General features: G+C 37.2%; 1 protein-coding gene across 4 annotated transcripts in view; it reads right to left on the reverse strand.

Annotated features, from left to right (window-relative positions):
- Positions 1-17,156, reverse strand: part of SPPA (signal peptide peptidase) — a 471,996-nt gene that overhangs the window by 98,988 nt on the left and 355,852 nt on the right. For all 4 annotated transcript variants that reach the window (XM_089448936.1, XM_089448939.1, XM_089448935.1 and 1 more), the window contains one exon: positions 13,725-13,827. In XM_089448936.1, the coding sequence (XP_089305062.1) occupies positions 13,725-13,827 (103 nt within the window). The remainder of the gene's footprint in view (positions 1-13,724; positions 13,828-17,156) is intronic.

Here is a 17,156-nt window from a genome sequence, read left to right on the forward strand (position 1 = left end):
GGCAGAAGAGGGAGCTGCGTGGAAAGATTGTGTGAATTCGATGGTGGGACACAGAGCAAGGATGAGTGAGGCAACAATGGACTGTGGAAATGCTGGCTGCATGGAGGGGAGCTGAGGGAAAAGGTGTGGGCAATGTGGTTTCTGATTTTGCAGGTAAGAGCTATGTTTGACAGTGTGAAGCTTGGAGCAGTTGGACAGCGTATAAGGCTTTGGAACCAGGAAGCAAATGGATTGATACATGGTAATGGATATGGAGATGGCAAAGTAGCAAGGATCTTACCCACTTCACAATAATAAAAATTTTCGAAATTTTTTCCTGCAATGCAAATGAAACCCCAAACAGCAGAACTGTGCCCTTGCAAGAAAGTGGTTCTGAAGCAAATATTCCTGCTAGAGCTGATCCTGAGGCCAGATCTTACCCTCCAAAGCCTAGATCTAGCTTCGGACAAAATGCTTTCTTCCAAACTGCAACCTGCAACAACAAAAACCGAACACCCAGAAATAAAATGTGCAAGGAACAAAACTAAAAACCAAGTAAATAATTACTGTAATTACATCTTAGAGGCTCTAAATAGCCAGATTTGTCAATATGCCACAGAAATATTTTCAGAATTTTAAATTTAATGTGAGATGCTTCAGAAAACCCTTCATGCATTCATAAAAAAAAAAAATCAAATGATAAGCCCGGGATCAAAAACTGGCTGGGCCCTTTCAGAAAACACAATCCAAGAGTTGGCTGGTTCAGCCGAGAACTTCCCCTAACGCCCGGTAAACTCAAAATTAAGGATATCCTGCATAGTTTAAATCAACCATTAACATAGAGGGAGAAAACAACAGTGAAATTCTGATCAAATGGAGATACTTGCCATTATATTCAGAAATTAAACTATCATTCAAACCCCAGAGATCAGACAAGATACGTATGCCTAAATCAATCTTCATCAAGCTATCATCAATGGTTGAAAATAAAATTATGCAGAAAATAAAACATCTTACAGCATTTCCAAAAGAGTAACACCATCAAGATTTTCAACCCCAAAGTCTTTTTTTATTGCACAAAAAATGACTACAAGAGAGCTTTCTTTAGCACACGACTCTAAGATCGAAAGATCTCAAATGATCCCTAACACCCTATTTAAAGGAAAATTTCCCAACAGCTAGTTCGAGTGATCCATGTCAAACTAATCTCAACCGTCGATGAGGATCAAAATCCCTTTTGATCTCAACCGTCGAAATTTTAAATGCAATTTAATATATTAAAAATTAAAATTTTGCATTTATTTTCTCAAAATTTTGACTTATTTTATTATTTTATTTTATTTTTTAATTTTAATTTTAATCATTTTTTTATTATTTTTTGATCTTTTAATTTTTTTTTAATTTTTTATTATTATTTATATTTTTTATTATTTTTATATATTTTTTTAATTTTTAATTTTTAATTTTTATGATTTTTTTATTATTTTTATTGGATCCTCGAACTTAGCCTTTGGAAAAATCACCTAGGACCTAGGACTTATGAGGGGATAAAACATTTTCTAACCCTCAAAACACTTTACATCTCAAGGGGGAACCCAGTTGACATAGACCCTCATAGACCACCCAGTTCTGCGACAAAAATATAATCTAGCAGATCAAGCAATTTGTAATAACCTAACCAAATAGTTAGAATTATTTCCAAATTACTTTTACATAGACTTGAAACACACTAGGATTCCCCTAAGATTCTAATGACAAAAATTCATTCCAGCTTTGGGGTTAGGCTGAAGGAAAACTCTGCCGATCATGGATCAGTGAGACAAAAAACCTTCCAGAACGTAGATCATCACTAGAAAATTAGGTTTGCCTAGGCAGTTTACATACATGACTTAGATCTGCTAAGATTATTTACAATTTACACATGTAGACTAGGTTTACAACATAACATGATCGGGTCGACGATGACTGTCGAAAGGCACGAACATGTCGATTAAGCACTATCCCTTTTGCGAAAAAATGGGGTGTACTGCTATGGGTAGTTGACACATAGTGGTCAACATCTGGCTCTACTTGGGGACACGTTGTTGCACTGTATGAATGTGAGAATCCAAAATCTGCATCCACGCAACACACAACCAAAAATATGTAGCGTCCATCCAAAAATCATCATATAACATTAAGCACAGGAAAGATATAAGCTTTCATTTATTAACTATATAGTAACATGAAAACTAAATCTAATCCTAAAACATAAATAAAATGTTGAAATGACAAGGAGTAAGGTTAGAAATACAATACAGAGGATGCCCCATGGCATCAGATATCATCTTTGAAGAACAGCTTGAGCATTTGGCCATTTGCAGGTAAATCAAGTGGTTCGCCATCCAATCTGCTCAAGTGGAATGAGTTTGGTCCAGCAATGTCTCAGATGATGTACGGTCCCCACAAACTGTCGAACTTCTTATGTTTTCCTGGTTTTTCATTCTTGCGATCCCAAAGAAGTACCATATCTCCAACCTACAAAGATCTAGATCGAGAGGATTTATCAAAGATTTTCTTAATGTTAGATTGATTTTTACATATAGCATCAAACGCTGTCCTACAAGCTTCATCTAACTCCACAATCTGATCTATCCTATTTTGAACAACATCTCTATTAGTAGAAAAATGCTGAAGGAGCTGATAAGCTGGTAATTTCAGGTGCACACGCAAGGTTACATCCAAGCCATAAACCAATTCAAAGGGAGATTTACCAGTAGCTTTCTTTTTAGTGATCCTATCTACCCATAAAGCATACTTGATTTTGCTATCCCATGATTTCTTATTATCTCCTACTATCTTCTTGATAATGGTTATGAGATTCTTGTTACTTGATTCAGCCAGACCATTACCTTGAGGATAGTAATTTGATGAATGAGATAAGACAATGCCATATTTGAAACAGAAAGACAAAAACTCTGAGGAACTAAAAGCTTTGGCATTGTTAGTAGTGATCTTAGCAGGGACACCAAATCTAGTAATGATATTATTTTCAATGAAATCCATAATAACCTTTTCAGTGGCATTCTTAGCAGGAATGGCTTCAACCCATTTAGTGAAATAATCAGTAGCGATCAAAATCCATGAGTAGCCATTGCTAGAATTTTCATGGAACTTCCCGATGAAGTCCAGACCCCAATGATGAAAAGGTACCTCCACAAAGACAGGTTGTAGGGGCAAGGCAGCAAGCTTCTGTTTCCCAGTGAACAGTTGACAGGCTTGACAAGTTCTAACAAACTTATGCACATCAGAAAAAATTGAAGGCAAATAATAACCAGCTCTCAGAAGTTTGTGGGTGGTAGTTCTAGCAACATAATGACCACCACAAAATCTTGAATGAAACTCAGAAATTAATTTCTTGGACTCAATTTCATCAGCACACCTAAGCACTATGCCCTCAGGATTTCTCCATCCAAGGCCATCCTTCATGAGGCAATACTTAGTGGCTTTTAATCTAAGAGCCCTTCTCTTATGAGCAACTAAAGGGTTAGGACATGTAAGATTCATCAAGTAATAAACAATGTCCTTGTACCACTCATGCTCTCCTAATCTTTGCAACTCAAGCGAAGATAGATCACTAAGACAAAACAAACCAAGAGTCTTTTCGTTACCTTTGGTCAACATTTGAGCCAAACCTTGGCCTTTGACTAGCTTAGCGAGTCCGATCTCCAAATCATATTTTGGTATTTTAGTAACCCACCTGGAGTGAGTCCCTAAGCAATCGGTTTGAGTTAATATATCTTTAACAACAAAATGTGGGATGAAAGCAATGATTTTAGAATAACCCACATAAGTTTTGAAATGCTTAAGAGACTTGACCAGGGCATAGGTTTGCTTTTCCATGGTATTGTACTTTAATTAGGAATTTTGAAGCGCTTTACTCATGAAAGCAATACGCTGCTCGTGACCATCTCTATTCTTTTGTAACAGGACACCAGCAATGGTATCTTTGGAAGAGAAAGAAAAAATCATGAAATCCTTGGAGTAATCAGGACTAACTAAGACAGGGGCTCTTGCAATAGCGCATTTGATTTCCTAAAAAGCCTTTTTGCCGTCTTCTTGCCAAACAAATTTTACATCTTTCTTTAGAAGACTTTGAATAGGCTTAGCTACTTCTGCGTAATTTGGAATAAACCTTCTAAGAAAAAAAAATTTCCCAAGGAAGGACTGAAGGGATTTAAGATTATGAGGAAGAGGAATCTTTTGGATTGCTTCAATTCTTTCAGGATCAATCTTGATTCCATCTTTAGAAGTGATATGGCCAAGTAATTTCCCTTCTGTTACTCCAAAAACAAACTTAGCTGGATTCAAAGAAATCCCGAATTCTCTACATTTATCGAAAACCTGCCTAAGATGATTTATATGACTAATACCATCTTTAGAAAATACAGTAAGATCATCTTGGTAAATTTCAATAAATTTCCCAATTAACCCCTTGAAGGCATAATCCATAGCCCTTTGAAATGTAGCCCCAGTGTTGGTTAATCCAAACGACATTCTAATGTATTCAAAAGTATCCCATGATGTGGTGAATGTGGTTTTGTGACGATCTTCCTTTTTAACCCACACCTGATTATACCCAGAAAGCAATGACATCATACCAGAACCAGTTACTCTTTGCAACAAAGTCTCCATGTTTGGCAAAGGGTAATTATCTTTTTACATGCTAGATTAAGATTTCGAAAATCGACACAAAGCCTTATCCTACCATTCTTTTTCCTAACAATCACCAAATTGGAACACCATGTCGAATGCCTTATTTGAGCGATAATTCCTATCGCAAGCATTTTTGAAAGCTCTTTCTGAACCAAAGGGGCTAACTTAGGATTAATCTGCCTAAGCTTTTGGCGAAAGGGTTTAGCATTTTCATCTTTTAAGGGGATAGTATGTTCCATGACATCTTCCCTATAGCCTTTTAATTCATCATAAGGGAATGCTAAAACATCTCGATACTCACGAAGTAAATTAGTTAACTTTTTTCTTTCTTCCACACTAGTACCTTTACCAATTTAAACAATAGGTGGGTTCACAGGAGTACCAATGTTTATCTTGAGATATTCGCCTAGGTCCATTTTATTTTCCTCCCTCAGCTTCGTGGCATCATGACGATCAAAGTGTTACTCTAAGGCAACCACATTCCTAGGAGTAGGATTTATGATATGTTCATGATTACCAAATCCATCCTCCTCATAATCTATCTGGAAATCTTCAAACTCATCCAGACTATCAAGAAAACGAATCACTTTCTTTTCATCATCAAAGACTTGCCAATGCTCTGAGTTATCTGGAACAGATGGTCTAAATATAACTTCCATTTTGATCTTATCCTTAATTATCTCATCAGATAACTGGAAGGTAGTAGCAGCTACGGCAAGTTCATCCACCAAACTATTATGCTCTCTTGGGATAGCTTCAAAGTCAAGGGCATCAAAGTGTTCCATAGTATCCCATACAACATTTCGATAATTCCTTAATCTTTGATTTTTAAATGTAAACTTATTTTTAAGCTGCATGATAATTAAATCAGAATCCCCCTTAATGCTAAGCAACTTAATTCTCAAAGATTTTGCTAATTCAAGACCCAACAGTAAAGCCTCATATTCAGTGACATTGTTGGTTGCTTCAAACTCCAATCGATAGGTAAACTTGAAAATGTGATCAAGGGAAGATTTAAGCGCTATTCCTGCACCTTTACCATGCCTAGACGATGCACCATCAAATACATGTACCAAACTTTATCATTGAGATCCTTAATCTTATCATCAGGAGGAATTATGAAATTAGACATGATAGCGTAATTCCCAATGTCAAATTGTTCTTTAATTATCTCGTTGTGAGGTCTCTTAGGATCTTCAACATGAAAATCTCTTTCGGGCTCTCTATTAAGACTTACAAAACCATCACCTCTAGGAGAAGGAATCATAGCATATGACCAATTCATTTGAATGCTTCCTCCTCGATTAGAGGCCCACTTTTCAGATAAAAGCATCCCCCAAGCATCAGGCACATCAACAACAACAATATCCATAACAATCATGATGTCTGGGTAAACTGATAGATGAACTTGTAAATCTTTGATCAAACCATGCACTTCGATCTTCTTAGAATCCATGGCACATATATTATAGTAGGGTCTAGAAACTCTTAAGTTAAGCTGTTCCATGACCCTTTTAGTCATGACACAAGCTGATGCACCAGAATCCAACATGCAATTATTCAATTTATATCCATTAACCAACAGAGTGATAAAGAAACGCTGGTGATCTTTGTTATCCGCGTCTAAACTTTGCAAATATATGGGAGAATCGTGATAGTCAACTTCCTGGGTCTTCTATTGAGAAATATTTACTTGAGGACCTTGAATAGTTTTTAGTAATTTATCTCTTTGGGAAGGGATTTTAGCAATCTTGGAGACAGGAACCCAGATTTTTGCATTGTTAAACCAACTTCCCAAATCGACATCTAATCAAGAGTTTAAACCAGGGTTAAAAGTTCGAGGGGGAATTTGATTCCCACTCTGATCTTTATCCCTTCTCTGATAGGTTAAACCTTTATCTCTAGCAATTACCATGATTTGCTCTGGAGAGTGTTTTTCACCGTATAACTTAGCCAAAATGTCATCTTCATTTTCAAGGCTTTTTATACTAAAAGCTGACGACAGATTCATAACATCATGACTATTCTCCTTGACCTCGATCCAATCATCCATAGACAAAGGAAAGTTGTTACCCACTACATTTATTTGATCACCTGCCCCAAACATTCCATTATCTAAAATTCTTCTAACGATGGGACAAGTAGCCTCTTCATGGAGAGCATCACAAACTCGACAGTAAGGTAGAGCATTATCGACCAAATTAGTAAGCGGATTACGAGGTCTCTGCTCACTATATTGACCCTTCTTTTGCCAATTGTTATTTCTATTATTATTATTTCTAGGTTGGAAATTTTGCGTTTGTGCTCTTTCCATTTGGACCAACCTATTCTACAAAGTAGCTATCTCCTTATTATGATTAATTTCCATGCTTTCGATCTTTTGGAGCAATTTCTGAACAAGCTCGCTATCAGACTCTTGAACTACTTTTTCTTTAGGTTCTTTTACTTTCATAGCAACCCTATCGAAACCTGGTATCTCAGACTTCCTAGATGATGCCTTGTCCTTTTCAAGCTCTATTGCTAAGGCTTGGCAATCTCTATAATCATTAAGTTTAGCACGCCTTAATTCATAAGAGGGCTTAGGGCTAAAGGCATCAATGTAAAAATCTCGAAGAGATTTGTCGGTAGGTTTATATTCTTGAGGTAATTCTTTATTAATATCGTTAAACCTTTTGTTAAATTCTTCAACGGTTTCATTCTCTCTTTTTTATTATGCTAATAGTTTTCACGAGGTGTCTTCCTTCTATCTTATCTCCATACTTTTCCTTAAAGGCATTAATGATCGATTGTAAGGACTTAAATGAATTCCGAGGCTTTTCTGAAAACCAATCATGAGCATCGCCCTCCAAGGTTATAATAAAAAGAGTCATTCTACATCTTCATGATTGAAATCAGCAGACTTTGCGTACTTAGCCATCCATATACTAAAAGCTTTCAGATGTGAATTAGCACTAATCGCATTATCTCCATGAAAGCTAGCCAACTTATCTATCCCAAGTGTTGGAAGATCATTGGGATAACATTGAATGTTAGAAAAATCGCAAGGGGCATATATATCCATGATGTTGTGCCCAATCGGGCTAGTAAAAAGCAAGTGGACATCAGAGAGGGCTTCTTGTCTGAGGTTAACAAGTAGTATACGAGAAGAGAGTTTGTGTAATCGTACCCTAAAAGCCCTTTCAGGATCAGGGCAGGATTGCACAAACTGCTTGGATGTCTTCTAGTATACACTCTTGCAGATGATATATGAAGTGGAGTCGCCACCCGGACAGGAAGTGAAACACGGAAAAGCTCGAAAGGAAAGGACCAAGGACAGAAAAAACGCTATCCTCGGTAACGGTGCCAAAAAACGTTGTCACACAGATTGTTTGGGCAGCGCAACAACGCTCAGACCTGGGGCTGTCACCCTGATCCCTGATCTCTCCGTTTAAGCCGTCTCCCAAGGCTAAGGGGGGTAGACCCTATGGGATAAAGGAAGACCAACTGTGGACCAGTTGGGTTGGTAGACACAACAAGGAAATTTAAAACCTGATCGATTTTAGAAATTAATGTAGCAGTGCCTTATGGAGTCAATGATTAAATGATTATTTATTAAATGTTGCAAAAATATGAACCTTGTAAAATAATCATTTATCATCAAATATCATAGGCGATACAAGCTATTCAATAAACTCAACGCTTTAATAATGATCCAGCAATTAAATTTCTAAAGATTGAATGCATTAAACAACCATAAAATTTAAATGCTAACCAATTACCACTTTCATATAGCTAACTTTAACTAAACATTTAAGTGCATTTAACTATATAAAAGTGGAACATAGATACCACGAAAGACGCCAAAAAATGAATTTTCAATTTTTTGTTAAGCTTTTTCAAAATTTTTAATTTTCAAATATTTTTATATTTTTTTAAATAAAACAAAACAAAACTAAGCAAAAAACTAATGTAAATGAAACTTAAAATTATTAAAACTAAATCCTAAAAGAACTTTTTTATTTTTTAAATTCTAAAATTAAAAAATCAAGATAAAGCTAAAATCTATTCTAAACTAAGATCCCAAAAAAAAACCTTTTTAAACCTTTTTAAACCATTTATGAAGTTTTTATTTTTTTTAAATGAAACAAAACTAAACTAAAAAAATGTCTAATTCTAAATCAAACGCTAAGCTAAACTAGGAATAAAATCAAAATCTAAGTATATAACAAAATGAAAATCTAATAATAATAAAAAAAAAATCAAAGTCCTAAACTAAACTTAGATCTAAAAACTTAAATCAAATCTAGAAAAACTTTATTTTTAATTTATCAAAATAAACAAAAGCATCTAAACTAAAAATGAAACTAAAACTAAAACTAAAACCTAAAATACCACCTACGCTAAACCTCTACAATCGATGGAACGCTAATACGCTAACCTCAACTCATACGACTTACCAAAATCGAATTTTTTTGTTTTGTTTTTCTTTCGCTATTGCGGATTGACGGCAGTGAGAAGAGACTACGTGAAGCAGCTTAATGAAAGCCTAACGGTGGAAAGGAGAACAGTGTGGAAGGTTTTTTTCAACCTGTGGGTTTGCTGGAGGATTGATTGGCAGATTGGACGTGGAATGAGACTGTGTGGGCAGCGATGGAGTGCGTGAATATGTTGCAGGTTTGGACAAGAATGCGCGGAGCGGGAGTATCTAAGCAGAGGAAGGCAGATGAAGGGTCGAGTAGCAGTGAAAATAGATATGTGTATAAGGTGAAGGAATATGATAGCAGAGGGAGTTGTTCACCAGTGAGGAAGAATCAGGGCGGAATGGGCAATGTGTGGCTACGGCAAAAGGAATACCAGCGTGCAGATACAACGGCGAGTGAGGGACCTGCGTGGGGAGTGGTAGCAAACGGAAGATGGACGCAGCAGCTTGGACGGCGGCGAAGGAGGGAGCTATGTGGAAAGATTGTGTGAATTCGATGGTGGGACGCAGAGCAAGGATGAGTGAGGCAACAATGGACTGTGGAAACGCTGGCTGCGTGGAGGGGAGCTGAGGGTAGAGGTGTGGGCAGTGTGTTTTCTGATTTTATTTGCAAGTAAGAGCTGCGTTTGATAGTGGGAAGCTTGGAGCAGTTGGACAACGTATAAGGCTTTGGAACCAAGAAGCAAATGGATCGATACAAATGGTAATAGATATGGAGATGGCGAAGCAGCAAGGGTCTTACCCACTTCACAATAATAAAAATTTTCGAAATTTTTCCCTGCAACGCAAATGAAACCCCAAACAGCAGAACTGTGCCCTTGCAAGAAAGTGGTTTTGAAGCAAATATTCCTATTAGAGCTGATCCTGAGACCAGATCTTACCCTCCATGGCCTAGATCTGGCTTCGAACAAAACGCTTTCTTCCAACCTGCAACCTGCAACAACAAAAACCGAACACCCAGAAATAAAATGTGCAAGGAACAAAACTAAAAACCTCAAAACCAACTAAATAATTACAGTAATTATAGCTCAGAGGCTCTAAATAGCTAAATTTGTCAATATGCCACAGAAATATTTTCAGAATTTTAAATTTAATGTGAGATGCTTCAGAAAACCTTTCATGCATTCATTAAAAAAAAAAAAATCAAATGATAAGCCCGAGATCGAAAACTGGCTGGGCTCTTTCAGAATACGCAATCCGAGAGTTGGCTGGTTCAGCCGAGAACTTTCCCTAACGCCCGGTAAACTCAAAATTAAGGATATCCTGCACAGCTTAAATCAACCATTAACATAGAGGGAGAAAACAACAGTGAAGTTCAGATCAAATGGAGATACCTGCCATTATATTCAAAAATTAAACTATCATTCAAACCCCAGAGATCAGACAAGATTCTTGTGCCTAAATCAATCTTCATCAAGCTATCATCAATGGCTGAAAATAAAATTATGTAGAAAAATAAAACATCTTATAGCATTTCCAGAAGAGTAACACCAGCAAGATTTTCAACCCCAAAGTCTTTCTTTATTGCACAAAAAATTACTACAAGAGCTTTCTTTAGCACACGACTTTAAGATCGAATGATCTCAAATGACCCTTAACACCCTATTTAAAGGAAAATTTCCCAATGGCTAGTTCCAGTGATCCATGTCAAACTAATCTCAACTGTCGATGAGGATCAAAATCCCTTTCAATCTCATCCATCGAAATTTTAAATGCATTTTAATATATTAAAAATTAAAATTTTGCATTTATTTTCTCAAAATTTTGACTTATTTTAGTTTATTTTTTAATTTTAATTTTAATATTTTTTTTATTATATTTTATCTTTTAATTTTTTAATTTATTATTTATTATTTATATATTTTATTATTTTTATATTTATTTTAATTTTTAATTTTTATTATTTTTTTATTATTTTTATTGCATCCTCGAACTTAGACTTTGAAAAAATCACCTAGGACCTAGGACTTATGAGGGGATAAAACAATTTCTAACCCTCAAGACCACCCAGGGTGAAAACCCAGTTGACATAGACCCTCATAGACCACCCAGTTCTGTGACACAAATATAATCTAGCAGATCAAGCAATTCGTAATAACCTAACCAAATAGTTAGAATTATGTCCAAATTACTTTTACATAGGCTCGAAGCACACTAGGATTCCCCTAAGATTCTAATGACAAAATTCATTCCGGCTTTGGGGTTAGGCTGAAGGAAAACTCTGCCGATCATGGATCGGTGAGACAAAAAACCTTCCAAAACGTAGATCATCACTAGAAAATTAGGTTTGCCTAGGCAATTTACATACATGACTCAAATCTGCTAAGATTATTTACAATTTACACATGTAGACTAGGTTTACAACATAACATGATCGGGTCGACGATCACTGTCGAATGGCACAGACATGTCGATTAAGTACTATCCCTTTTGCGAAAAGAGGGGGTGTACTGTTATGGGTAGTTGACACGTAGTGGTCAACAGGACTCTTTTGGGCTAAGTATATCCTCACACGTGCGAAGATTGCAGATCTGAAGTTGGCAAGGGAGGATCGAAGATTGCAGTCATCTAGAAGTATTCTTGTTTGGGTGGAAATCTTCACTGAAGCAAGCCGAGTAAGATAGAGAAAGAATCTCCGTCTTGAAGAGACTATTCAAGGAACAAATCTGATCTAGGGTTTCTGTTATCAAGAAGAGGGATTGCAGACCTACAAGAAGAGGCTGAAATTCTGAAGAAAGCCGAGAAGGAGAAGAGGAAGAGCAGCATTGGAGAGGAGGCTAGTGACTTGGTCTTGGGAGGACTCTCGTGTGAAGGGTCGTAGTCATGGTTGTCTTGGTATTCATCAATTGAAGATCTGTAAGAAGAATTTCGTTTGGGTTTTCCTCTCAAAGAGTGAGAGGTTTTGGCCCTCGCTGACAAGCCTATATACTATGTCTCTTGTCTCTTTATTGTTCATGATTTGGTAATTGTCTTGATGAAAAGAACACAATAATAACTCAAGAAGCGAAGATCATAATCAAAAAGTAAAAATTCTATCACAAGCAATTATCATAAGTAGAGAAATCAACTAAATATTGATGCCCTAGATTAATCAACATTGGCCAACCGGCTACACTCTTGCACCATACACTTGTTAGCTGCTCCAAGGCCCAGATAAGGTTTTGTCTCACCACAGGAGACAGAAGGAGGGGCTTGCATCATTCTTCTAACCATTACAGATGGGATACATGCTAATTCGATCAATTTGGAGACCCATGAGGATGTTTTGTGCCCCACGGCCACTTGGGAGCACCACAGGTCATCTACTCGGAGATCAAGGGGGCACCCCCTTTATCACTATATTTGGAGCCCTTCCACTCATTTTGGCACATATTGGACTCCCCTAGGCCTTTCAATGGCCCTTTGACCTATTGTATCTATCATTTTGGCCCTCTTGAGAGGCTTATTTTGATGTTTGGGAGCTATCTTGGTGGGTTTGTCACCAAGTAATGTTATTTTGTACATTATTTTATTAGTTGTGGCATCAATAGGCCTAATTAGGCAAATCAAAACCTTAGAGGATGGTATAAATAGATGAGAGGCCTCGTCTCTTCTCATCATCACTTCAAGTTGGAGCTTTATTTCTTCTGGAATTTCGCTAGAGCTATTGAAGGGCGAATTGGTTGCATTGATGTATTTGACATTTGGAAATCTTTTTAGTCTCGGAGCTTCGATTTTTGTCTCTCTTTGATGATTGGATATATTCACTATACTTGTAAGTGCTTCTTCATGGTATATTTCTCTATTTTATGTCACATGTATAATGTATGGAATTTTCACTCATGGAATCTAAGTTTCTGCCCTAATTTAGCTAGTCTAGGGTTAATGTACTTGTTCTTTTATAAAGAGCAGTTGAGCCTATTTCTGCTTTAAGGTATCTTTCCCTAGGCCATTTGTATCGCCTTGAGCACTCTAATTAGAATAAATAGGTGAATACAGAGAGCCCTCCCTTGTAGTGAAATTCCACTAAACAGCAAGAGGAAGATTGTTGAGGTGAGAATGACAATTCTTCCTCATTGTCACCATAGAGTCTGGTTCTCGCCTTGTGAATCCCCTCACAAGGCCTGCTAGATTTTGCAGCAACAGAGCCATTCCACAAGGATACTAGATTCAAGGTGGCATGTCAAAAAATATTCAGGTCATATAAGAAAAGTGGTAATCCAATGAAATCTATTAAATGTGAACTCTCAAACTGTCCATCATCTGCAGTACTTAAGATGATTCACACAATTAGTTGTACAAAATATTGACCTTAGTTATAAAATTTTGGCATAGGAAAAAATTCACAGAGCCATGAAATGGCCTAATAACTGTTTGCACAATCTATTTCGTACTATGTTATTGATGTCTAGTTGGAAGTTCATGCAGCTTTATTAAAATAATAGAAGGAATAAAGAATAATAAAATGTGGAATACAAATAGTCAGTAATTCATCAACGAATATTATAAGAAGCCATGGTCTGGACTCTGTGGGACCAAAATCAGACATCCTGCACAAGCAGAACATTTCAAAAGATCAGTATCTAAAAGAAAATAGATGTTTTTGATTCACCTGAATGGGCGCTGTTCAACATCCAACTCTGCAAATCTGCCTCTTGAGATTACCTCTTTATTGAAGCCAACCCTGTCATACAGCTTGTTCAAGTTGAATTTTCCTACGACAGAGAAAATAAAATATATAAGACCATAATACAATAAGCTTAATGGCAAACACGAACAGTTGGTGTTTTGCTGATGTAAATCAGGTTGTAACATTTTCTGTTCCTTGGATATTTATTTTGAGAAACTATCATAAAAGAAAAGGAGAAACGTATTTAGCATTCCATGTGAGAAACAAATACTCTTCAGCTGAAAAAATTGTATAGAGATGGCTTCTTAAAGATGTTCGGTATCACTCCTTTTAAGATCTTGGTGTTATGTACCTTACTAAGTATGTAACAAAAGCCAAGGATGTTAGCAAAGGCCATATTGTATAATTACGCCACGTACATTAATCAAGGGGTTTGCGGATGTTTGGTATTAGGCTTAGAAGTAATAAGATCCATGTCTCATCACAAAAGTATGTATGTTCCCCTATACCTTGCTCTATATAAATTTCACCATATGGACGGTAGCAAACCTTTAGTATAGTATAATCTTGGCTACGGAGGATGCCCCCTCAATATGGCTTGCAAAGTACCCTCCCTCCTATAGGCTTGATCTTCCATTATCTCTTGTTCAGTTTCCACTGCTATTTCTGGTTGTGTGTTTAGTGGTGCATATGAGACCTGTTATCACAAACCTAACACCTTAGTGCAAAGCCTTTCACAATGCGCTAATACAAGTGTAACATGTAAGTGTTACCACTGTCACCTAGGCAATCACTTCCTCTCCTTAGTGAAAGACAGATCCTACACAAAGGATACTTCTCTTGTAACTTCAAGGTTTCCAAAGGCAAGAGGAAATCAAGTCTAAGTGTACCTACATTAGCTACTCACAATACCACCATTGAGATATAACACTCAAGGTAAAGACAAGATGGTTTATTTGGAGCAATTTCCACGCTTGAGTGAATAAGATTTTAGGACAATTTTGAAAGGTTTAGCAAGCCAATATCAGTGAAAGGAGGAAATCCAAACACTATAAAGAAGTAAAAACTTTGACTGTTGCAAGACTTGCATAAAACACGGTGAATTTCAGCAATAGGACAAATTATAACAGTAGGAAACAAAAAATCCCGTGAGCAATTATTTACCAATGAAAACAAGGGCTGAAAATAAGAATTAAAATCTGAAAATTAAATGGCATATAACAGCCGTAGAAGGGATGTAAAACAAATTAACAATACAAAATATGATGATAAGATCCATTTTTAACCATGCACATGCTAAAAAACCCTCAACATCTAGCCTGCTGCCTAACTATGGTCGAAAATTGGTATATAGTTGTTAAAAGCCTAATCTAACCCTAAACAATAAATAAACAATAACATTTTAGATTTTAATGATTGACTATTGAGGGAAGACTAGGCCCTACCATTTTTTTAGGCATATGGGACCTGTTACCACTCAAATAGTGCATTAAAGTGATGAAAGATCCAACCCACACCACACAATCCAAGAAGAACCTTGATAGGTCACCCATTGTCACCTTAGCGACCTAACTTGCCTCTTTAGACTGGCTCTGCTTTGGCTTCAAGGAGGCTTCCCTAAAACTCACTGGGGCATAAACAATAATGAACAAAGTGAGATCACCAAAAACCCCAATGACTGGATTGGGTTTTTAAGGGAAAAGAGGGAAATAGTAGCAATGGAGGGATATGAAGACCAATGCCAATGTTCAAGAGTGATAGAGATAAGGGAATGTTAAGACGAGGATATCAAGAAGAATGATGGTTGACCCTCCTTATGACTGTTTCTTGGAATGGTGTATTGGGGAGGAGAAACTAGTATCTGGAGAGATGGGCAGCTTCTCAACTAATCAGGGTAGACAACAAGGTCAAGAACTCAATAGAGAGGACTCCTCAATGCAATTTCCCTCATCCCAAGGATCAACTATGGCATGAAAAAGCACAAACATTTACTAAGGGGCTCGATGATTACTTCACGCCGACAAAGGAAAAAATGACATCTAACACTCTGATCTCTCCTCCTTCCATGTGACTGTTTTCCCCTCAATGGATCAATCACACTAAGCTTTGTGATGATCTTGAATCACCCACAAATTAACCCTTTAAAATACTACAGAAAAAAACCAAGAAAAGAAAGCATTCATTGTTGAAACATGCATCACATAACAAACCAAAGGCACTAACAAAATTTTTACTAAGCCTCTTAAGAGATGAATACTCCCACTATCTGAGATAATTTCAAGTCTGAAATCCTATTGCAGCAACTGGAATTAATTCTTCTAATTGTTAATTAATTTAACAATTTATTTGCTAAGGCAAATATCAAATAATCACACTGCAATCTTCACAAATAAAACTGCGGAAAATAATAGCGTTGGAAACTTAGAAATACTCTAGCGCACACAAAATTATGACAGTTATTTTTGGACAAATGTCCCCGGAAAAACCCAACTTGGGAAAACTGGTGTAGTAGCTGAGGGTTTTTATTACTATGCAGCAGAGAGAAATTCCGAGTATAAATGGATGCACACACTGGCAATCCACTATAGGAGAAACTGGCCACAAATATTAGTGAGACAAATTTTGTCTCACTCGATGTGAAAATTTCTAAGTCTACACATCAAAATCCTATAAGAACCACTGGTTTTTCATCTCCTACTTGTTTTTATATTCAACAAGTTATTTAATTAAACAGCAACGAAAACACTATTGCAGACTACACATACATACAAATCATGAACTGAAAATAGAACGAGACAAATACTCAAGGGACACCGTTATTTTTGGACAAACGTCCCTGGAAAAACCCAATGCGGGAAAACTAGTGTAGCAGATCTGAGAGTTTTCTCTTATTATGCAGTAGTTCTTAATACAACTCTAAATGCCCTCTCGGCTATCCAATAACAGAGATAAAATATACTGGCAGAAACCTAAGTGAGATTACCTCACTTCACCCAGCAAAATATCTCTGTTTCAGCAACAGCACTGGCTGTCCCCGGCTACAACTGCGTTGCCCCTTCACAGTAGCTCCACTGGGACACTGGGTCTACGATGCCCCTTCACAGTAGCTACGTGGAGCACACTGGGACACTGGGTCTACGATGCCCCTTCACAGTAGCTGCATGGAGCACATTGGGACACTGGGTCAGCGCTGCGTTGCCTCCTCTGCCTCCTGGAGCTCTAACGTCAGCCTTCTCGGCTAATCCTGTTGCTCCCCGACTAAATTTGGATTTCTTCTGGAGGGTGGCTCTACCCCAGCGTTGGAAATGCGTGGGCCCTTCCTGGCCCAGCGTCAGTCTCCCTGGGTCTACGCTGCCTCCTCTGGCATCTCTCAACCTCTCTGTGCTGTGTATTCGAGATCCTGGAGAAGATCCT

This window comes from Pinus tabuliformis, chromosome X (genome assembly GCF_031772625.1).
Source record: "Pinus tabuliformis cultivar Carrire ecotype Pingquan chromosome X, CPIR1, whole genome shotgun sequence".
NCBI lineage: Eukaryota > Viridiplantae > Streptophyta > Pinopsida > Pinales > Pinaceae > Pinus > Pinus tabuliformis.